The sequence below is a fragment of the Cibotium barometz genome, chromosome 8, assembly GCF_041138505.1.
Source record: "Cibotium barometz isolate CiBa-2024 chromosome 8, ASM4113850v1, whole genome shotgun sequence".
NCBI classification, from domain to species: domain Eukaryota; kingdom Viridiplantae; phylum Streptophyta; class Polypodiopsida; order Cyatheales; family Cibotiaceae; genus Cibotium; species Cibotium barometz.
The window spans coordinates 58,646,040-58,670,114 of record NC_141053.1 but is presented as its reverse complement, the minus strand read 5'-3'; the positions used below and the strand labels follow the sequence as shown (position 1 = coordinate 58,670,114).

Sequence of the window (24,075 nt, the reverse complement as noted above, 5' to 3'; positions counted from 1 at the left end):
CATCGCCATCTTCACCTTTCCATCACAATAGCTAGTGGTTTTCTTCTGTTCTGTGACGATGCTCGACAAATCTTCGGCAATGGCGGCTCCCTGATTTGTCCGTCTCGCCGATGCAGGTGTGGGGAAAAGTTGCTTGCTTTTGCGATTCTCGGACGACACCTTCACGACGAGTTTTATCACGACGATAGGGTATGTTTATCGCCTTCGCTCGGTCGGCACTGTCGGTCATTTTTAGGGTTTTCTTGCAATATCAGGCTTTGCGCTTCGTTTTCAAGATTTTCGGCTATGGTGTTTTCCTTTTGGGGAGATGTCAGGGCGATGCTAGGGTTTTCTGTTAATGTTATGGTTTTCTGTAAATGCCAGGAGTTTTGTTGATAATGTTTGTTTTTTGTCTGCCCCAATTTTCGTGGGCTCTGCAATGCCACCGTGTTTCTTTAAAGGATCGATTTCAAGATCAGAACCATAGATCTTGATGGCAAGCGCGTCAAGCTGCAGATTTGGGATACCGCGGGTCAAGAGAGATTTCGAACAATCACCACAGGTCAAGCTTCGGATCCAGCCTTTTCCAAGGTCTTTTTAGGTGCAATGACAGTTTTTTAGAATGATCTGCCTGCCCCTTTTTACAGCTTACTACAGAGGGGCAATGGGGATCATCCTTGTGTATGATGTTACCGATGAGTCCTCTTTCAATAGTATCCTTCTGAAGTCCAGATCTACATGGGCATGGCATTGTTGAGGCTTTTGTTGTTTATTTTCTTTATATCTAGGGCTATGAGTCTTGAAGCTTTTTTGGGAGGTTATCTTTCCTTGCTCCAGCTTCATGTGAAGGCGTGCTTATTGCTTTGTGCTCCTAATGGGCATTGCTAGACATCCGAAACTGGATAAAGAACATTGAGCAACATGCATCTGACAATGTCAACAAGATCCTGGTGGGTAACAAAGCTGACATGGATGAAAGCAAGAGGGTAAGATGTGCTCTTGGAATGTCTTGCATTTTGAAGGACTTCGCTGCTATACAGGATTTGAACGCTCTTACTGTCTCCTCATTGATCTGGCAGGCTGTTTCAACTGCCCGTGGTCAAGCTTTGGCTAGTGAATACGGACTGAATTTTTATGAGACTGTGAGTGGTACATTATTGTCTCAAGCATGTGGTAATTGTTAGTTGATGCCTTGTTGCAAGTGAGAGTGTGTAGTGTACTGTTATTGTTGACATGTTGGTGAGTTGGAGGATAAATGATGTAGGGTAGTATATGAGTGAATTGATGGGCTTCAATCACCATTCGTGAATGTTTTGATAGGGTTGGAGAGTGGTAACCTTTTGTGTGAGTGGTGATGAGTTAATCTAGTTGGGTAGATTTCGTAAACCGCCCAAGAAGTTTTTACAAATGCCCAAGTGCTTTTCTACGTCTTTTGGGGGCAAATCCATTCCTTACATCTAAAGTCTTCCTAGTTGTTAGGAGGCCCTTCTTTTGATTTAATGGAGCTTTCCTTGTTGCAACGATGCAAAAATCAATCAATCGTTTTGAAAAATTTCAAGTATAACCAAAGACAATTGCCCGTCTTCTTTGCCTGTCTTATTTCCTTGTCTCGATCTCCTCTCTTCCATGACGTGGACAAGAAAGCTTGCAACTGAAAAGAACTCTTGAACCCTTATGAATCAAGACCAAAATATGAAATTTCCTCCTTTCTACCTTTTAGTCTTGGGCTCGTAGAAGAGGATTTCCAGTCGAAGCAATTGTTCGTGAAGAATTAATATTCTCTCAAGTCACACTCAAAGTCCTGGCCTAAATGGCATGACTCCTTGAGTCACGTTGCATTTCAAGAGCAATCCATAACGAAAGCGATAGCACTTTAGGATTTTGCTTGTTCTCCAAATGCAAATCATAAGTAGCTAAGTTGGGTTCTCTAGTTGGAATGAATTGTCACATGAAACTAGCTGTCACTCACATGCACCATGCGTTGAGGTGTAGTGTGACACACTGGCTTATTAACAGTGCTACACTGGATCATTGAGTCGGTAAAGGAGCGCCTAATGAAAGCACATGAAGCATACACAAGGCAAGCCAACAAGTCTTGTAGAGATGTCAACTACAAGGAGGGAGATTGTGTATTTCAGCATGAAGCAACGGTTAAAGCAAGTGGGCAAGCATTGTCGCAAGCTCTCTTTCCGAAGTTTTAGCCCGTTCCTTATTGTAAAGAAGCACAGTCATGTCTCCATGAAGTTAAAGTTGCTAGAAAGATCGACTATGCTTGATGTCTTCCGCGGCTCATGGTTAAAGCCGTATGTTGGACCATCCGTATAAGAGGTTCCAAATGAGCAGCAACATGAAGTGGTCAAGGAATTAGAAGTCATTAAACCCGAGCAGATTCTCCTCCATACGTGGACATGGTTCCAGTTGAAGAATTAGATAGCTCTACTCAAAGTTCAAGGATCGAGGCACTCATGATGCCATTTGGTTGGACGAGGATTTCTTCAAGGAGTATCCCTAGTTATTGGCGGACTACTTGGAGGCCATGCAACTATCGCCAAGCCAAGGAGAAGGGAATGTCACATGCACCATGCATTGAGGTGCGGTGTGATACTGGCTTATCAAATGTGCTACTTTTTTTTAAATTGGTTGGTCGCTCTAAGAGCAGATGGCTATCTCATACAATGGGGACAGAAACAACCATAGGTGGTCTATAGTGCCAAGTGAGCTCACCACCATTGTCAGTGAGAAAGGGACCATGATGCCAAATCCTCAGGAAGGTCTCATGGTGCTTTCGCATGTGATAAGAGCCACCCGGAAGCTCCCCCTCCCACTACCCACGAAGGGTATGAATGATATCAAGCTAGATGCTCTGGATGGACTTTACTGCGGGTTGAGGGTACCCTCGATGGCCTTGCTGCATCAAGCTCTCCATATGTGCCACGTAGCAGTATCTCCCATCTCTGGCTAGAGCCTCGAGAGCTCGATGGCCTCGTTGCTTCGAGCTCTCCAGATGTGCCACGCAGCAATACTGTTGCCATCTGTGGCTAGAGTTTAGAGTCCAATGACTAGTGGATAGAGCTAGGATTGGCATTGCAGAAATACGAAGTGTGAGAGACTTGAAGGGTAAGTCCCCCACCATCCTCCTCATATGCCATGATGGTCTCGGGCTTGGTGGCCCAAGCAACTATGCCCCACCTAACTGGGATGGGAGGGGGCTCGGTCCATAGTGAAGACGCGGAGAATCCGTTGCCAAGCTTGTTGAGCGTTCGGGCAATCCCAAAGACAATGACGCTGGGACTCCTGGGGATGGCCACACCTTGAACATATTGTTGGCCTACCATCTCTCATGGCTAGCCAAGTGCTAACTGCTAGGCCCTGATGTGCCAGAAGCCTCACAAAGGGAGTGATCTTTCGCGATCGAAAACTGTCTCAGAGCCTCTCCCTGAAATCTGATAGAAACTGACGGGGGGCCTTGAGACTGCGAGTATCCTGTTGCTGTTGGAGTGTCCTCAATCTCTAGCATCTAAGTCTTGCGGCCGAACCATGTGGTGTTGGCAAAGAAGGGGGTATCGAGAGTCTCCTCATTGTCATCTGGATCTTGCTATGTCCACTCCCCCGTAGTCCCACTATGATAGAATGTGCAGCGGAAGAAGGGAAAGTGGAAACACGAGAGAGAGAGAGAGAGAGAGAGAGAGAGAGAGAGAGAGAGAGAGAGAGAGAGAGAGCTTGCTCTCAATATCATCACCAAAAGGAATACATGTCCCGAGCAAGAGTGGAGAACCTCGTAAGTGAGGGACTGCAGCTAGACAAGCTAGGCAAGCAATGAAATATGAGACATGAAGGCAGCCGAATGGTGATAAATATCTCCACGACCTTGGAAAAATACCCAGTACCATAAATGGGGAATAAATATGGGTAAAATACATGTGAGGGGTGACCAGTCCCTCAGACTAACATGGTCAACCCTAGAGGCTAAAATAGGACACCAAATAGGAAGCCAACAAGTAGGGGATGATGTCTAACACCCCCTCTCAGCACCGGATGCGGAGCAAACTCCAAGAAGCCAGAGACGCCGTCCTCGATCAAAGATGAAAGACTGCAGAAATAGGTACCAAGAAATCTCCACAAGCAATCTTCTCAGTAACTCAACTACAAAAGCAGCAGAACAAGTTGCCAGGTACACCGCTCCTGTGGAAGAAAACAACCATATATGCTGTGACGTGCTGCTCCAAATAATGGTTCCAAACCCAAGTGTAAGAACACTCCCCGAAGTCGAATGTCGTGTATCTAGCCTGGAGAAGGTATGTAAAAAAACCTCATAACCAACCAAGATCAGATCCTGTAGATAATCAATCTTGGGAGAAGCAAATTGCTCCTCATTGGGACCCTCAAAAGAAATAGAGTCAATCTGCTCCAACTCTGTGCCAAGAGTAGCCAAATGCTGAACAAAAGCATCCTCTGAAAAGGTCGGCATCGCAAGATGTAAAGACTCTGTAGAAAAGATGGGCTCCATCTACTCAAACTCCATAACATGAGTTGCCCAATGCTGAATGTCATGGCCCTGTGAAAATGGAGCAGGACAAGTGTGGGCATGGTGGTTGCAGGGTCAGAATATTTTATGATTCACATGGGGGGTGCCCGGACAGTGTTTAAAGATGTGTGGACAACCCTAGGTGTGAAGGGGGAACATTAAAACATTAACTTTTAATGTTTATAAAAGTTGCCCCTAGGCCTTAGTGGCCCTAGGGAACTTATTAAGTTGGGGCCCTAGGGATTAACTTGGGAAGGAGGTTTTCTCTCTCTTCACTCTCTCTCCTCTTTTTTTGGGGAGTCGTGTAGCAAAAGAGGAGCCTCTCTTCATGCGCTGGAGTACAATCGTGGGAAAGCTGAGAAAGCACAAGGCGGCTGCAAAAGACTGGTTTTAGCTGCTGAACTGTGTGAAAAAGAAGCTGTACAACAGCCGTACAGTGCTGTACGACTGTACGGACTGCTGTGGACAGATTGGCGCAGGTCTGTGGGGCTGGTACAGGCGCCTGCAACTGCAGGGTACAGGCTGTACAGCGCTGTACGACTGCAAGTACAGCCCTGTACTTGCTGCAGGTACACTGTACGGCCAGTTCTAGGCCAAGTACAGGTGCTGGACAGTGCTGTAGCAGGAAGGCGCAGGCAACCAGCAGCAGAATCCAGCAGGCGGCCACTTCTGATTTTCTGCAGAAAGACCGTACCGTCGAGTACAGGCAAGTACAGTCAGGTACAATCAAGTACAGTGCTGATTTTCAGATCTGTACTTTCAAGGACAGCATAGGAGTGAGCATCAGGAGGAAGATACAGGCAAGTGCAAGCACATGTGTGAAGCAGGATTGTGGGTTCAAGTGCCTGCAGGCACAGATTAGTGCTGTTGCTTCTTCCAGAGTTGTCTCACGAGCTGAACTTGGTAAGCCTTGACTCTGTTCATCCATCTCTCTTTCTATTGCTTGATGTCTGCTACAGGTATGTGTTATCTGGCTCCTTGTGAGAGGAGGAGTATAGCAGATTGACAAGAGATTAAGACAGGGATTGAACAGCACATGTATGTTGAGCTGAGAATATGTATCATGCTTATGAGTTATGCCAGATGTATGCCCATGGCTGGCCTGCTTTGTGAACTTGGCTGATCAGAGGGAGGCACAGTGTGTTGTTTGAAGACACAGATCTGTGTGCATAGATCCTCTGTGCTGAGAAGGATTTGTGGGCAGTCAGATTGGACTACAGGTGTAAACTCTTGGCTGGTTTTTATGTTGTACTCAGCCATACATATTATTTTAATGGAATAAAGAAATACCGCAAGGGGCGCCAAGCTTTGGGGCCAACAGGTGTCGTTGTGTATTCAGATTTGGGCACTCTAGCTCCAATCTGTGTTTGGTTTTTCATCTAGACTACAAGTGGACGTGTGTTAGCTCTTACCGCACTCTGGTTTTCTATCAGAGGCCGGTTTCAAGGTTCCGTCCCCGGGACCAATCATCAACTTTCTGAAGGGGGTGAGCTCGTGGTTGTTTTGGAGAAAGCCATCGCTGAAAATTCAGCAACCATGTCTGATACAGAGGAAGAGTACTTCTATCAAGAAGAAGAAGAGCAAGAGACTTCTCCTGAAAGAGATGTATCGGAGGATATTTTTGCAGGAGAACAGGCTGCAGATGTTGAGCCTTATGAGGATGTAACACAGCCAGAAGATGTGCATAGTAAAGAGGATGATGATGCTCGGTTCAAAGATCGCTTGGCTAGTGTTATGGATACTTTTATGCAGCTCACACAGAGTGAGAGATTTGCTGAATTTATGAGATCTCGCTCAGAGCCCCGCACAGAGCCCCAGAAAAAGAAGAAGAAGGTTCGTTCGAAGAATCTTTCTCATGGTCATAGTGGTACCACTCCACAGGATCCATCTCCTGCACAGTTTCCGAACATGCAGCATGCTTTTGGTGCAAACCCACAGAGTTCCTTCTATGGACAGCCACCTATTCCTCAGCAGAACATGCATCCAGGGTACTTTGGTGGTGGCTCAGTGTTTCAATCCATGACTGGGGGTTATCCTCAGGGAGGCATGGGTATGTATGGGCCTTTTGGAGCCAATTTTCAGCCTGGCATGCAAGGGAATATGTATGGTGGTATGCAGTCCGGTATGCAAGGAAATGTGTTTGGAAGCATGCAACCTGGGATGCAAGGCAATATGTTTGGTGGCATGCAGCCAGGTATGCAGCATGGCATGTATGGAAACATGGCTGGGATGTATGGTATGCCTGGTGTTGGAATGGGAAATGTTGACCCAATGATGGGTATGAATGTTGGGGGCAGCAATCTTACGAAACCACTTCCATATGATAATCTAACGCCTATGGGCAAGGCGAAGGATTACAAGGAAGGGGGAGCTGCAGTGAAGTTTGACACTTTCAGTGGGGCCAAGGATAAATTGAAGGCACTTACCTTTTTACAGCAGTTTGATGCTGCTTTTTCTGGTGGGAATTACACAGAGTCCTCGAAGGTGAGGAAAGCTGCCACTTTTCTCAAGGGCAATGCTTTGCAGTGGTGGTCTACTCTTCTTTTGCAGGGCATAGCACCCACCACATGGGTCCAATTCAAACAGGTTTTCTCTTCCGTATGGCTCACATCTACATTTGAGGTGGATGTTATGACAGCATGGCACAAGCTGGATGCTTCAAAGTGTGATAGTTTGGAGGATTATAACAAGAAGTTTTGGGAAGCTCTACTCCCAGTGACTTCTTATCGTGCCGTGCCATTATCTGAGCAGGTAGAGAAGTATTGTTGTGGGCTGCCCAAGGAGGTACGAGATTACTGTATAAAGACAAGAGTAACGAACATGTCACAGATGATTGAAAATGCTATGACAGCTAATGCGTTACTCACAGGTGGTTCATCTGGATTTAAAGGCAGTAAGAAATTGGGCAAGAAAGCTGAAAAATTTGGGCATGCTTCTCGTGATGCTAAAGGGTCTACAGAGACAAAGTATAAGAAGTTGCCAATGCCCAAAAGGACTTCTGAGGAAAGACAGGCTTTGAGAGATGCTCAAAAGTGCTTTTACTGTACTGAAGAGGGGCATATGTCATTCAATTGTCCCAAAAGAACGTCCAAGAAGGACCCTGACAATAAAGGAGAGCCCAAGCCAAAGAAACAAAAGCCTTCTGCAGGTTTAGTTCCTGATCTTGTGGGTGAGCAGCTAAGTGGTGAAGCTACAGAGTTGTGCAGGGCATGGGGCAAAGTGAGAGATCAGAATGCTTTGATCTTCTTTGACACAGGTGCTAGAGCCAACTTCATTTCACCAGATTTGGCTGGCCGATTGGGGATTCGCGCAGAGGAGATGGGGCCGTTACATGAGGCAAATATGGCTTGTCCAGGGTATGCAGAACCTGTTACTCCTATCATTGGGAAGCTTCGGCTTCATTTGCAGGGTTATGTGGACAGCGAAGAGTTCTTCATCATGCCTTTGGATGGCTGTGATGTTTTGTTGGGGATGCCATGGTGCCACAGGGTACATGCGGTGGTGGATACTTACAATAGGAAAATTACTCTGACTCATAGAGGGAAAGAGCATGTATTGGATGTAAAACTCAAAGGGGAATCTGTTCCTATTGTATCCGCTTCGGCGATTTCATCAGTAATGAAAAAGCATCTTTCCGCGTACTTGATTTATGTAAAGGATGCACAGGATGATGAGTCTAAGTCTAATTTGTCAATGTTAGATAAAGACAGGGCTGATTTCTTAAGTGAGTTTCAAGACTGTTTTTCCGAGTCATTGCCAGGAGAATTACCTCCTGAGAGGCCAGAAGATCATGCCATAGATCTGATTCCTGGTAGTACTCCACCGAATAGACCGCCGTATCGTGTTAGTGCAGCCCAACAGGAAGAGATTATGAGTCAGGTACAGGAGCTATTGAATAAGGGGTTGATACAGCCTAGCTCATCACCCTTTTGCTCACCTGTGCTCTTAGTGCAGAAGAAGGATGGTTCTTGGCGCATGTGTATAGATTACAGGGCGTTGAATAAGAATACCATCAAGAATCGATTCCCCATACCGAGGATCGATGACATCTTGGACCGCTTACAGGGCTCCACAGTTTTTAGTCGTATTGACTTGAAAAGCGGGTATCATCAGATACGCATTAGACCCGAGGATGTGCATAAGACAGCATTCCGAACCACGTTTGGGTTGTATGAGTTCTTGGTTATGCCCTTTGGTTTGACGAATGCGCCTGCCACATTTAACCGAATGATGGACAGGATTTTCCGACCTCATAGAGAGTTTGTGGGCACATTCTTTGATGATATGATTGTGCATTCACAAACTGAGGAAGAGCATAGAAGGCATTTGGCCATTGTGTTTGCAGAACTCAGAAACCATAGGTTGGTGGTTAATGGCAAGAAGAGTGAGTTTTTCTTGCAGGACATACATTTCTTGGGGCATATTGTGTCTGGTCATGGAGTCCGTATGGATCCAGCAAAGGTGGAAGCAATACTTAATTGGCCAGCTTTGAGGACCGTGCATGATGTACGCAGCTTTCTAGGATTGTGTTCCTATTACAGGCGTTACATACGGCACTTTGCTGAAATTGCTTCGCCTCTTCATGCTTTGACGAAGAAAGCAACTCCGTTTAGATGGGCTGATCGGGAAATTACAGCATTCAAAAAGCTCAAAGAAAAGCTTACTTCGGACCCAGTATTGGTGTTACCGGACCTCCGAAAGGCTTTTGTTGTCCAGTGTGATGCATGTGGAAGTAGCATTGGTGCAGTTCTCATGCAAGAAGGACACGTGATAGCCTATGAGAGTAGAGTTTTGCAAGATGCCGAGAAGCATTTACAGGTGTATGAGAAAGAGATGTTGGCTGTAATTCACGCTCTTTCTACATGGAAACACTATTTGCTTGGGGCTGATTTCACTGTGCAGACAGATCATCAGACTTTGCGATATTTCCTCACGCAGACTAAGCTTTCAGAGAAGCATATGCGTTGGGCAAACTTTTTGTCAATGTTTCACTTCCAGATTGTGCATGTGGAAGGCAAAAAGAATGTAGTGGCAGATGCTTTGTCACGCAAGCCACAGGTCTCTGCAGTTTCACTTGCTTATCACCATGAGCTTGATGAAATGAAAGAGCAGTATGCCCATGACGAGGATTTTGAAAGGTTGTATGATCAGATGTCTGAGGGTCAGCGGCATGAGCATTACACTCTTAGAGATGGGTTTTTATTGATGCATGGCAGACTGTGTGTTACCAGGCCATTGCGACTCAAGGTTATGATTGAAAGTCATGCTCCACCGTATGCAGGTCATAGAGGTATTGACGCCACGGTCAAAGCAGTGGAGACTTTCTTTTATTGGCCAACCTTGAGGAGAGATGTTGATGCCTTTGTGAGGCAATGCATCGTATGTCAGAAGGTAAAGTTTGACCGTCAGAAGACACCAGGGTTATTACAGCCTTTACCTATTCCGGATAGACCTTGGGAGAGCATTGCCATGGATTTTGTATTTGATCTTCCACGGACACAAACGGGAAATGATGGTATCTGGACAATCATATGCAGGTTCAGTAAGCAGGCTCATTTCATTCCCGTGAGGAAGACAATTAAAGTGGATCATATGGTGAAGTTGTTCATGGCGAACATCTTCAAGTATCATGGCTTGCCTACGTCTATCATTAGTGACCGTGATCCACGGATGACGAGTTTGTTTTGGAGAGGGTTGTTTGACAACATGGGTACAACTCTCAAGTTTTCATCGTCATTTCATCCACAGACAGATGGTCAGTCAGAAGAGGCTAACTCTACAGTGTTGGATCTTCTAAAGTGTTATGTGTCAGAGCACAAGCAACAATGGGAAAAGTATCTTCCTTTGGTGGAGTTTGCATATAACAACACTGTACATAGCTCGACAGGCAAGGCGCCTTTTGAGATTGTAGAAGGAGGGAAGAAAGTACCACCCATTTTGCATACAAAGGATAAGATCTTTGAGGCTGATCAGTATGTGGAGAGCTTGGATGAAGCTTATCGGAGAGTTAAGTTGGCCCTCCAGAAAACTCAGCAGAAGCAAAAGAAAGCCGCAGACCGTCACAGACGTGATTTACAGTTTGCATTGGGTGATTGGGTTCTTTTGCGCTTTGAAAAGGCTAGACTCAAGAAGATGAAGGGTAAAGAGCGCTTATTCCCTAAGTTGAGTATGCGATATTATGGGCCTTTTCAGGTTTTGGAAAAGATTGGTGAGGTAACCTATCGTTTGAAGTTACCAGATCACTGGCGGATTCACAATGCTTTTCACGTGAGTCTTCTTAGACCTTTCCGTGGGGATGTGCCTGAGGATGTATCAGATGAGGCTCAGCCGGAAGTTGAGGAACTTGATGAGGTTCTGATTCCAGAGCAGATACTGGCACATAAAGAAAGGAAGGTACGAGGTAAAGTTTCCCGTCGCTATCTTGTGAAGTTCAAGAACTATTCACCGATGGATGCGAAGTGGATGGAGGAAGGTGACTTAACAGATTCACCTCAGGTTTTGCAGCTTTATCTCGATGCCTTTGAGTTAGAGCCGACTCTTATTGTGGCTCACTCAGGTTCAGCAGAGCATGGGTCTGGAGCATTACCTGATGCTCAAGAGGGGGGTAGCACCTCCACTCCCTTGATACAGACAGGCTCAGATGACATCTAGAGGTCGCTTGGTGCAGATTTTATCTCATCCGAAGGTACTGAGGCTGACAGTACATCTGTTTATGGGACTTCTATGATATATGTGTACTAGTCACATGGAAATTTTTGTGGATATGTATGGTTCACAGTGGTATACAACTTGGACTATTACTATGCCATTGCTTTGCAGTGAATGATGATACATGTGTATGGCTCAGAGAGATTGGGACGCTGATCTTGCCATATTGTATATTTCACTTTGGATATTTTGATGCATCACCAGAATGCAATCGAGGACGCTTGCCATCTTTCAAGAGGGGGGTATGTCATGGCCCTGTGAAAATGGAGCAGGACAAGTGTGGGCATGGTGGTTGCAGGGTCAGAATATTTTATGATTCACATGGGGGGTGCCCGGACAGTGTTTAAAGATGTGTGGACAACCCTAGGTGTGAAGGGGGAACATTAAAACATTAACTTTTAATGTTTATAAAAGTTGCCCCTAGGCCTTAGTGGCCCTAGGGAACTTATTAAGTTGGGGCCCTAGGGATTAACTTGGGAAGGAGGTTTTCTCTCTCTTCACTCTCTCTCCTCTTTTTTTGGGGAGTCGTGTAGCAAAAGAGGAGCCTCTCTTCATGCGCTGGAGTACAATCGTGGGAAAGCTGAGAAAGCACAAGGCGGCTGCAAAAGACTGGTTTTAGCTGCTGAACTGTGTGAAAAAGAAGCTGTACAACAGCCGTACAGTGCTGTACGACTGTACGGACTGCTGTGGACAGATTGGCGCAGGTCTGTGGGGCTGGTACAGGCGCCTGCAACTGCAGGGTACAGGCTGTACAGCGCTGTACGACTGCAAGTACAGCCCTGTACTTGCTGCAGGTACACTGTACGGCCAGTTCTAGGCCAAGTACAGGTGCTGGACAGTGCTGTAGCAGGAAGGCGCAGGCAACCAGCAGCAGAATCCAGCAGGCGGCCACTTCTGATTTTCTGCAGAAAGACCGTACCGTCGAGTACAGGCAAGTACAGTCAGGTACAATCAAGTACAGTGCTGATTTTCAGATCTGTACTTTCAAGGACAGCATAGGAGTGAGCATCAGGAGGAAGATACAGGCAAGTGCAAGCACATGTGTGAAGCAGGATTGTGGGTTCAAGTGCCTGCAGGCACAGATTAGTGCTGTTGCTTCTTCCAGAGTTGTCTCACGAGCTGAACTTGGTAAGCCTTGACTCTGTTCATCCATCTCTCTTTCTATTGCTTGATGTCTGCTACAGGTATGTGTTATCTGGCTCCTTGTGAGAGGAGGAGTATAGCAGATTGACAAGAGATTAAGACAGGGATTGAACAGCACATGTATGTTGAGCTGAGAATATGTATCATGCTTATGAGTTATGCCAGATGTATGCCCATGGCTGGCCTGCTTTGTGAACTTGGCTGATCAGAGGGAGGCACAGTGTGTTGTTTGAAGACACAGATCTGTGTGCATAGATCCTCTGTGCTGAGAAGGATTTGTGGGCAGTCAGATTGGACTACAGGTGTAAACTCTTGGCTGGTTTTTATGTTGTACTCAGCCATACATATTATTTTAATGGAATAAAGAAATACCGCAAGGGGCGCCAAGCTTTGGGGCCAACAGGTGTCGTTGTGTATTCAGATTTGGGCACTCTAGCTCCAATCTGTGTTTGGTTTTTCATCTAGACTACAAGTGGACGTGTGTTAGCTCTTACCGCACTCTGGTTTTCTATCAGAGGCCGGTTTCACTGAACATAAGTACACACCATTGAGGTGGGTATCGCAAGCTGAAAGGACTCCACATCCCTCTCTGAAAAAAGATATCGTCGGACTGATATAAGTCCAACCTGATTCTGATCCAAATCCAAAAAACTCTGGAAGTACCACTGTGCCCGAGGCACGGTTAGCAACCATAGATCCAAAGCATCCCACCGGAGTCCAAAAAAGCATCCTCCAAAACAAGCAACGTGCAAAGCTGGTAGGGGGAGGGGCATCCTCAGAAGCATCACAAAGAGATGCAGAGATGGACTCCTCACAATGAGGAAGGGAAGCAGGAATATAAACTGCAGTGGTAACAATGAGGAAGGGAAGCAGGAATATAAACTGCAGTGGTAACAAAGTCCTCAATAGCATCACAGATAGCAGAAGATTGTTCCAGAAGTAGAACCAGATCTCAAGAATCAGCAACAGATAAAAGATCCATGTGAAAGGATCACACCGCAAAAGGGCAAAACACCCTCCTTGTACTGCAAATACTGCAAAGAACACAAGCTCGGGCAAAATAAACTTTGCTCAGGATCTCTAAAAGGATCATTGCTCTCCTCCAAATAACTGTAAACTCCTGTCATAGAAGAAAGTCTCCATAGATACAAAACAGCTCCCGAAACTGATCCTCAAGTGAAGTAGCTGGAGAAAGGCCCCCTTTGAGTGTAAAACTCCTCTGGGAAGCAAAACGCAGCCAAAACACTGCTATCCAGCAAAAAATAGCACTCCACCGCCAACAGAAGGCAAGGAACATGTAGAAACCGGGAAACCGTGTAGGCCAGGAACAAAACACAGGTATGGATGCTCCAAAATCAGCAAAATGCTGACTGAAATCTGAAATTCAGAATCCTCCTCAAGTACCAAACTGCCTCCACAGCCACAATCCAAACAAGAAACCCTCTCTGCAAGTGATCTGTGTCCATTGGAGAAGAAAACGCAGCCAAACAAGGGCTACAAACCTGAAAATTCAGGCCAACCACCTCCTATGAGGAAAAACGCTGAAGAGAAGCTACCTTCGGGTCCAACAGATGAAGCCCAAGTGAAGGTAGAGCTACTAGCAAAATCGGTTTAGAAAAACGCAGCAACCATGGCTGCAAATCTGAAAACGCAGAGGTAAAAGGAGCTGAATATGGAAATGCTGAAGCCTCGGATCAAGAACTGCTGCAGAGAACAATCAGGGGGTGGGAGGGATGGCACAAGATAACCAGAAAGGATAGGCAAAAGGGAGCCCAAAGAGCTCCAAGATCAGGGCTAGGAAAGCAAGCCCAAACAGGCCAAAAAACGCAGCCTGTTTGGGACAGCTATGTTGCTGTCCAGACTTGAAAAAAATGCTTGAGAACCCTTGGAAGGTGCCGCCAAGATGGGCAGGTATGCTGTCCAGAAAAACTCCCGTCAGGCTGCCTACAGGCTGCAAACTGATGCCCTGAAGAGAAGAAACTGCAGCCCACTGAAGGGTTATGAATCAGCCCTTGAAAATCTGAAACGCAAGCTTCAACTGGAGAAAAAACGCAGATCTGTCCATGGGCGGAAAAACGTAGATATGAAGAGGTAGAGGAGGGAGCATCCAACGCTGAAAATCACCGGTGCTCTGATACCATGATAGAATGTGCAGCGGAAGAAGGGAAAGTGGAAACACAGGGGAGAGAGAGAGAGAGAGAGAGAGAGAGAGAGAGAGAGAGAGAGAACACAGGTGAGAACATGCTCTCAATATCATCACCAAAAGGAATACATGTCCCGAGCAAGAGGGGAGAACCTCGTAAGTGAGGGACTGCAGCTAGACAAGCTAGGCAAGCAATGAATATGAGGGAGGCATGCCGGCTATATATACCTCTACATGAAGGCAGTCGACTGGTGATAAATATCTCCACGACTGGGAAAAATACCTAGGACCATAAATGGGGAATAAATATGGGTAAAATACATGTGAGGGGTGACCAGTCCCTCAGACTAACCTGGTCAGCCCTAGAGGCTAAAATAGGATACCAAATAGGAAGCGAGCAAGTAGGGGATGTCTAACACACTGGAGTCGCTTGAGAGGCCGACCCTCCCAAAGGCATGAACGCCAGAATCTCTCCCTTGCCACCTTGGCCGGCGGAGGGTCTATGTGCCACTCATGCGCATGGAAATCAATCAACCTCATCCTCTAGGACTTCCATGGAAGTTCTCCAGAGTTTGTTTTGCTCTCTCAAGTTTGCCATGAGGTCCGATAGAGAAGGTGGGTAAGGCGGAGCTCTCATTAGCTCCATGGACAGCCAAAGGTATGTCGTGCTTGGTGAACGCTCCCAACCACTGCGCGCCGGGATGGGGGGGGTGCTAGCCACCTCGGGAGGAATGGAAGAGTCGATTTCGAGGCTACGTCTGCCCCTACTCTGTATCCTAGTGAGGCTCCTCTCTTGGGCCTCCGTAGGTAGCTGGCTGAAAATAAGCGGATCTCCAAGTGATTGAGCGGGACCCATACTTAGCTCCCTTGGGTAAGTGGACCAATGTGTTCTAGATCAAAGGCTGTTGGAGATGCTCCTCGGATGCAACTAGAGCAGATTGTTGAAGGGCCGGTCTGAGATGATCCCAAGCATGCAAGAGGCTGGTTGCAAATATGTCCTCAAATGTAGGGCTTAAGTTGTGAGCTTGCATCTATGTGAAGTTCCATCTTGTACTCTGGGGCCAAGGGTCTCCCAAAATCGGGATGCGGGTAGAGATCCTAGCTAGGAGGAAGTCCTTCTAGGACTCCCCACCTAGAAGAAGGCCGTGAACTTTCAAGTTGCCTAGAAGGGTGTGGCTCTGAGTGGAGGGGTCGATGATGCCCAGGCCCCCCATGTGTTGCGCCGAATGATCACTCTCTAGGTTGGCCTCGTATTGCTACCAGCCCAAAGAAAGTTGTGGATCAACCGTTGAATCCGACCAATGTAAGTTGGGAAAAGGCCCAGCAGGAGGTGATGTACCACATGGTGGCGAGAAGAACTAGGTTCGCCATGACGACCCGGCCACTGAGGAGATATTGATGCCCACCTGGCATCCAAGGTAACAAATTGGAGTGCCACTCGAGATCCATTGAAAAGCCTCATCTGGACTCCAAGTCGAGGTGGGCGATGAGCCAACCTAGAATCCACACAACTTGCGCCAGCTGATCTGTGCTCCAGATGCACGACATAAGATCTCTATCGCCTCAGCGAATCTTTGGAGGTTTCCCTCATCTACGGAAAAGTATGTTGTTGTGTCATCGACAAACATTCGTCATTTGAGATGTCAGATTTGGGCCAGTTGCATTTATATTTGGGCATTCAGTTCTTACAGCGTGTAGATGGCATAGTCATGATGCAATCAAAATACATGCAGAGATTGCTTAATCTTGAGGATTGTAAGTTTATGTCTACACCAGTTGAGATAGGTGCGAGGCTTAGCATTCAGGATTTTGGAGAGCCTTTTGATGAGACATTATATCAACAGGTTGTTTGTTGCTTGATTTATTATTGGTGGTGGGGGGGGGGTTTGCATGCCTTTATAGATTTGGATTGGGTTGGACATTACGACACACAAGTGTCGACTACTAGCTTCTGCTTTTGTCTTGGTGATTCATGTATATCATGGCTTATTAAGAAGCAACCAACAGTGGCCACTTCCACCTGTGAAGCTAAGTACAAGGCAGATTTTACAGCTACAGTTGACTGTGTCTGGCTTAGATGCCTTGTGGTTGATTTGGGTGTTGGACAATCGTCCTCCACTACCATTTTCACTGATAGCTAGAATGCATTGGCAATTGTGAAAAACCCAGTGTTTCATGCTCGCACTAAGCACATTGAGGTGCATTATCGCTATGTCAGCAGGGAAAGACTCTTAGTAGGGGAGATTAGCTTGGTATATGTACCTACACATGATAACATGGGAGATTTATTCACGAAGGCTCTTTCTTGTGAAAAGGTAGAAGTTTTTTGGAAAGTTTTGGGTTTATTTGGTCTATCCCTGTACGTGTTCACATCATTGCTCAAGGGGGGTTTGTTGATATCTATTTCATAGGCAGTGGTGTGTGAACACCATAGGATAATTGGGGCACCTTTTACTCTCCTTAGAAGGGGTTTTCTCCATAGTGCTTAGGAACACACCCTAGCCATTTAGTGTGTTACCTTATCATGTTATTCTACTTTCATTTTGGTACAACTAACATTATTGAGTTACATGCTTTTTCCTCTCACAAGCTAACACGATTGTGCACTTCCTTGTGTGTGTGTGTGACGCTTATTTTAGAGCGTTGTTTGTACCTCCATCGCCTCTTTTGGATGATGCTTTGGCAGCTCGTACCTTGTTACTGCATGAGGTCACGCTGATCGTCTCTCATGATGAGAGGCACAGACAAACCTTGGAAGGCCTTTTTACTGAAGAGGAATTGTAGTTTGCTCTTACATGCTTAGGCAAATGGAAATCCCCAGGCTGGGATGGCTTGACAACAGAATTTTTCCATGCTTTTTGTCCCGCCCTCAAGATCCCTTTGTTGTGTATGATCAATCACAGCTGGCAGACTGGCATGTCACCAGCTTCTTGGAAAGTAGGCTTGCTGAAATTACTGCCCAAAATGCAACTCAGTGAAACTCTCCAAGACTGGAGACTCATCTCGCTTATGCCTGTTGTGTACAAACTGCTCACCAAAATGATTGTCAATCACATTAAGGGCATACTTCACTTTGGCTTGTATCCAACGCAATATGGCTGTCTTCCTAGAAGACAAATTATGGACAACATAGCAAATGCTTATATGGGCATTGAATATGCCAAGTATACTGCGCAGGATGTCATGATCCTACAGGTTGACATTGCAAAAGCATTTGACACTGTCCATTGGGACTTCATCGCTACGGTCATGGACCGGATGGGCTTTGGTCCCAAAATGAGGAATGTGATTTATTGGTTATATCAAGATGGCATTGCCCAATATTTGAGACCGATCCCGTCAAGTGGGAGTAGACTCCATTGGACACCCACAAACCCACATGCGTAATAGCACAACTTAAATATCACAATATGAATGGACAACTCAATAACAACTGAAAAAAAAAACTGAAATGAAATAAAGATCAATGGACACCAGCACTGGGGCCGGAACGGGCCGACCCCCCCTCAATATATATAATATATTATTGGGAGTATTTAAGGGGTACAATGTTCCATGGGTTCATTGAACCAGATGATGTCCATGTACAACTGAAATGAATATAGTTACCAAACAATAGTTTTGAAGTAGACGTTCGAAGTAGAGCGAACCACTTGAAGAAGTCTAGTCTCTACGGTCCCGTGCCTTCACTGGAATCCGCAGATAGCGCCCCACTAGTGTTCCAGGACCACGCACAAACAGGCACTCCCGTACTAACGCCTGGCTCTCCCGATCTTGGCACCCACGGACCGTGGTTCTCCAAAAGCTTGGACTACCCGGCACCGAACGGGTGTTAGCAGCAGTGAATATCCCTCGAAAGATTTACACCAAGGACCTTTGCTTGAATCCCTTTCAATAAGCTTTGCAAAAACCTTTGGTATCAACAGAGTATAAGCTGGCCAATATGTGTGAGTTCGTGGTACTATTCCCGGGCTACAGCATCAAGTATTGAGAGACCTGAATATGGGACTGTTTTGGGTCCGAATCGGGCTGCCACACACACCCGACTGGAGCTCACGCTTGATGGAGAGATGGGCTGCTGCAGACTGCTGTTGACCGGCTGTGCATGCACGGGAGAAAGCCCTGAACTGGCTGCTGTTGCTGCCCAATAGCCAACAAGAGAGAACCGCCTGGTTGCTGCCCGCCAGCCAGCAAGAGAGGGAGTTGCCTGCAGCTGCTGCCCACCTGGTCGCCAAGCGATGGAAAAAGGGAGAGAGTCACCTGTTGCAGCCCGCTTGTGGGGTAGAGAGCAAGAGTGAGAGAGGTGCCAAGCGATGGTGGGGGCCCCTCGTATAGCTGGCCGACCCACCCTTTGCATGGGGGCGGCCAGTTCGAAGGCTCCCAAGGGGGGGTGGGTCGGTGGCCATGCACCCACCCCCACACACACGATTAAGGGAGGGCTTTTCTCCCCACCATAGCCCATGTGTGGGTGCCCATAAAGGGTGCCCACCCTACCAAAGGGCACCATAAAATATTGAGGCCGCCGCCCACTCATTAATGAGTGTGAACCTGCAACCTTAAAAAAAAAACAAAGGTTAGAAATAATGCTATAAAATAAACAAATGAAATACACTTACTACCTGTTCACACGCAGCAAAACTCATCAGAAGTTAGAGCAAACTTCACAACTCAATGGCAGGCGTCCCCGCTCAGTAAGTGGCACGTCAGGCAGGCAAACACAAGAATACAAGTCACGCGAAAACAGTTCCCAACATGCAAACATGAATGCATGTGGAAACAGTATCATGGACATATCTCCCGTTTATGGAACAAGTACTAGACATTCCTGTCGGGCACAGTGATGGCACGACAGAAAGTATAAATCCCGGTCTTCCTATGGAGTGACAGTCCCATAGGTAAGACACAGATCATCCAGGCACGAGCCTCCCTATGGAGTGATAGTCCCATAGGCAAGACACGACACAAATATTGGCACGACAGAAAGTATAAATCCCGGTCTTCCTATGGAGTGACAGTCCCATAGGTAAGACACAGATCCAGGCATGAGCCTCCCTATGGAGTGACAGTCCCATAGGCAAGACACGACACAAATATTGGCACGACAGAAAGTATAAATTCCGGTCTTCCTATGGAGTGACAGTCCCATAGGTAAGACACAGATCCAGGCATGAGCCTCCCTATGGAGTGACAGTCCCATAGGCAAGACACGGCACAGATACTGGCTCTTCCATGGCGTGACAATCCCATGGATAGAACTCAGTCGAGGTCATACACGGGTGGCACTAGTTTGGCTCCCGTCCATACAACACCATCCTGCTAACACACGGGTGGCACCAGTTTGGCTCCCGTCCATGTTATGCAAAATACTGGCCCCTTCACATGAGACACCAGCCTGGCCTCAAGTGAACAAGACAAAAATCTGGAGAGGGACCAAATGGTCGGCCAATTGGTGACAGTATCCTTGGTGGTGAGCTTTCGGCCCCATGGTCGTTGGGTAGATCTGTGAGGCAAGGCTGTCCGCTTAGTTCACTATATGCTATTGCTACGCATCCTATGTTGTTATATATGGACAAACTTACACAGCAAGGCAGCTTGCATGGTATTAGGATGCCCAAAAGCTCTACTTTTTTTCATCAGCTCTACTTTTGTGGCTCAGGCCTATGTTGATGACTCGTTCTTCCTCCAAAATACACCTATAGATCTACAAGCCATCATGCAGGCCATTTTGCTCTATGGGCTGGCTGCTGGATTGAATGTGAATTTCTCAAAATCCAAACTTTTGCCACTCAAACAATATCTTTGGCATTCTCTCTTGTGGCTAGGGTAGATTGTTCCTAAAGGCCAATTGGTAAGGCACTTGGGTTATCCGATTGGATGGGATGTTTCCTTAAAAGATGAGGTTGCATGGGTCATGACTCGTTTGGAATGCAAAATTAACTATTGTAAGCTGTCTACTTGGCCTTTACATGTTCGTCTGCGAATCGTTCAGTCTATTATCATGGCATATATTCAGTTCTACCTTCCTTTGTTGCCTTGGACCCGCAGACAGATTGACTCCTTTATGTCTCATGCTATGGAGTGCCTTTGGAAGACTTAGTCAGATCGTAAGGGTCTTCATTTGTTGAAAGCTGCTTGGATATGTTTGCCAAAGATGCATGGGGGATTGAATATTCTTGATATACAATACCATGTCTTTGCCTGGAAAGCCATGCTGCTTATCGACTTTGCATGTCGAAAACGGCCTTGGACCTAAATGTTGGCAGCCCTATGTGTCAATATGAGAGTTGATGCTTATGGTCACTGGGTTTTTGATTACTCTGATGTCATTTTTGGGCATATCACTGGTCGCATTTCGGGTTGTCCTTATGCCACTTCTTTGATTACAGCTTGGTAGCATATCCTTTGTTATCTACATTGGTCTGGTAGGCCTCCAAACAGAGGGAACTCCTTCCGCACTCAGAGCATTCATTGGAGTTGGGCTTTTCCTCGACCACTTGCTTTGGATCATCCTCGACGAGCCTATCATTTATCAGTATTGGGTATCCGTTCTGTGCATGATGTTGTGGATGAGCATGGCATGGTTTTGTCTTTTCCTAGAGCACTCCGGACTTTTCATTTAGGAATGCACCACCGTCCGATTTGGCATGAGATTATTCAGCTATTGGAGCCCTTTCAGCCAGTGCCTCCTCTTGAGACGGTTGATGCATTGCAGGATTGTTCTTTTGATTGTCAGCAGCTGGGTTATCCAGTTGTTCCATTTTATCTCCTCACTGTCTCAAAGGCACATCGCTTGCTTATTCCTCCACCTTTGATTGTGGATCATGGGACCAGTCTTTGGCATATTGACAAGCGGTTGTCTTGGTGGCGACTTACATTAAAAAAGGTATGGAAATCCAAGATGCGACTCAAACAACGGGTTTTCCTTTGGAGATGCATTATTGGCGTGCTTCCCATAGGAGCCTTGCTTGCACGTTGGCATATTGCTCCAGCTCTTTGTCGTCGATGCTTCCGCACTGCTGAGATTGTGCCTCATATGTTATGCACATGTCAGCATTCTCGCGACTGTACTCACCGCCTCTCTAGCTCCTTACAGCTTCGTTTCCCTCGCCATTGATTTGGGCGCCTTTTTTGGATCTTTGGTAGATTACCTTTGGACCTTTCAGAGTTTGTGCTTTTCTTTGATTGGACGCGATTCTGGGCGTTGTGGGCCATCTACTTCACCCGGAATCAGCTCCACTTTTGTGGTGACCCTGTTCCACCTTTTCCCCATTTCCGTATTGCCCTTTTCAGGCCTCTCCGTGATTGCTTCGACCCTGTATAACCCAAATCAACCACTAACCGAGATAGCCATAATGCCTCCTTGCAAGCCTCTGTGGCTGCAATATACTCGGCCTCTGTAGTAGATAAGGCAGTGCACTTCTGCATCCTGGATATCCATGACACAGCACCTTTTGTGAATGTAAACACATAACGGGTAGTAGACTTCCAGTTATCTGGATGATCGGCATAATCCGAATCCGTGTAACCATGCACTAATGCATCCTGTTTGCCAAAGCAGATGCACATATCCTGTGTGCCCTTCAGGTATCTCATGACACCTTTCACTGCTTCCCAATGCTTCTTGCCAGGGTTGGCCATGTATCTAGTAACCACTCCCATTGCAAATGCAATGTCCGGCCTGGTAGCAACCATGGCATACATGAGACTGCCACAAGCTGAAGCATACGGAATCTTGGCCATATCAGCCCTGTCACTATCCGACTGTGGGCTGTCCATAGCACTGAGTTTCACATATGGAGGCAAAGGAGTACTAGTCTTCTTCCCCCCCTCCATATTGAACCTCTGCAAAACTTTGCCAATGTATTCCTTCTGAGACAAATACAACACATGTTGATTTTTGTCCCGAAGTATCCGCATACCCAAAATGTGATTTGCATCACCCAAATCCTTCATATCAAATGTCGGATGCAGCCTCTTCTTCAAGGCATCCATCTTTTTACGAGATTTCCCGGCAATCAACATATCATCAACATACAAGATGAGGATCAATAGACTGCCATCCAAAGCTTTCTTGGTGTATAAGCAGTGATCTATGTCACTCCTCCTGAAATCTTGGGATTTCATGAATGTATCAAATTTATGATACCATTCCCTTGGTGCCTGTTTGAGCCCATAAAGACTCTTTTTCAGCTTGCATACAAGCTTCTCCTTTCCATTCACTGCATAACCCTCTGGCTGTTGCATATATATCTCTTCATGGAGATCACTGTGAAGAAAAGCAGTCTTCACATCCATCTGAATCAAATCCAGATCATCATGAGCAACCAAAGCTAATACAGCTCTAAGTGTGGTCATTTTGACCAGTGGAGAGAAGATCTCATCAAAGTCCACACCATATTCCTGCTTGAAGCCCTTAGCCACTAACCTGGCTTTGTATCTTGGCTTTGCATCAGGTGCAACTTTGAGCCTGTAAACCCACTTGCATGGCAAAACCTTCTTGCCTGTAGGCAAATGCACCAACTTCCATGTTCCATTTTTGTGCAGAGAATCCATCTCTGACTTCATAGCACGCTCCCAAAGAGCCTTGTCTGTCCTCTGTAAAGCCTCCTTATAACATGAGGGCTCCCCATAGTCAGTGAGCATCAAGTAGTCAATCCCTGGAACAAACTTGTCAGGGGGTCTGGAGGGTCTTGTGGACCTCCGTACCCAATGATCATCATTTGCAGGTTGCTGTTCAGCCTGCATATCACCTATTGGTGGCTCCTGTTCCATGCCATAAGGTTGAAAGATTATGCCCGGTATCTCCTCTAACTGTGGGATATCCATAGGGATATCTTCTGCCAACTCTGGCTGTCCATTTGGGCCATTTTCAGCACCATTTAAGGGCTGGTTTTGTTGCTGTAATGGCTGATTTACAGCCCTTGGTTGTTGTCCATGATGTCCATCATCATCAAAGATGACTCTGCCAGGCTCCTGTTGCCTTGCAGGCTCCTTATACATGCATGTTTCATAAAAAATGACATCATTGTTGCGTATAATCTTTCTATTCACTGGATCCCAAAGTCTATACCCCATTTCACCTCTGTCACCATATCCTAGGAATATGCATTTGTGAGACTTAGGATCAAGTTTGGTGCGTATTTCCCTGCGTATGTGCACGTACGCAACGCAACCAAACACTCTCAAGTGCTTGTAGGACGGAGGCTTCCCTGTCCATACTTCCTCTGGCACTTTCCCACCAAGCCTCGTGTTAGGTGACCTGTTTATAAGATGAACGGCTGTCATAACAGCTTCAGTCCAAAAACCATGAGGTAACCTAGCATGTGACAACATAGAACGGACCATCTCTTGAATGGTCCTGTTCATCCTCTCTGCTGTCCCGTTTTGTGGAGGATCATAAGGAGCAGAGAGCTCCCTCTTGATGCCTTTAGCATCACAAAAGTCCTGAAACTGTTTGGACATATACTCTCCACCATTGTCGGAACGCAAAGCCTTCAGTGTTTTGCCAGTTTGATTCTCAACATGAGCAACAAACTTCTCAAACACTGAGAATGTATCACTCTTCAAACGAAGAGGA

General features: G+C 46.4%; 1 protein-coding gene across 2 annotated transcripts in view; it reads left to right on the top strand.

Moving 5' to 3' along the window:
• The window catches only part of LOC147636479 (ras-related protein RABE1c-like), a 41,838-nt gene that overhangs the window by 254 nt on the left and 17,509 nt on the right, over positions 1-24,075 (top strand). For both annotated transcript variants that reach the window (XM_086801933.1, XM_086801932.1), the window contains exons 2-6: positions 117-189; positions 441-541; positions 627-692; positions 868-965; positions 1,059-1,121. In XM_086801933.1, the coding sequence (XP_086658059.1) occupies positions 117-189; positions 441-541; positions 627-692; positions 868-965; positions 1,059-1,121 (401 nt within the window). The remainder of the gene's footprint in view (positions 1-116; positions 190-440; positions 542-626; positions 693-867; positions 966-1,058; positions 1,122-24,075) is intronic.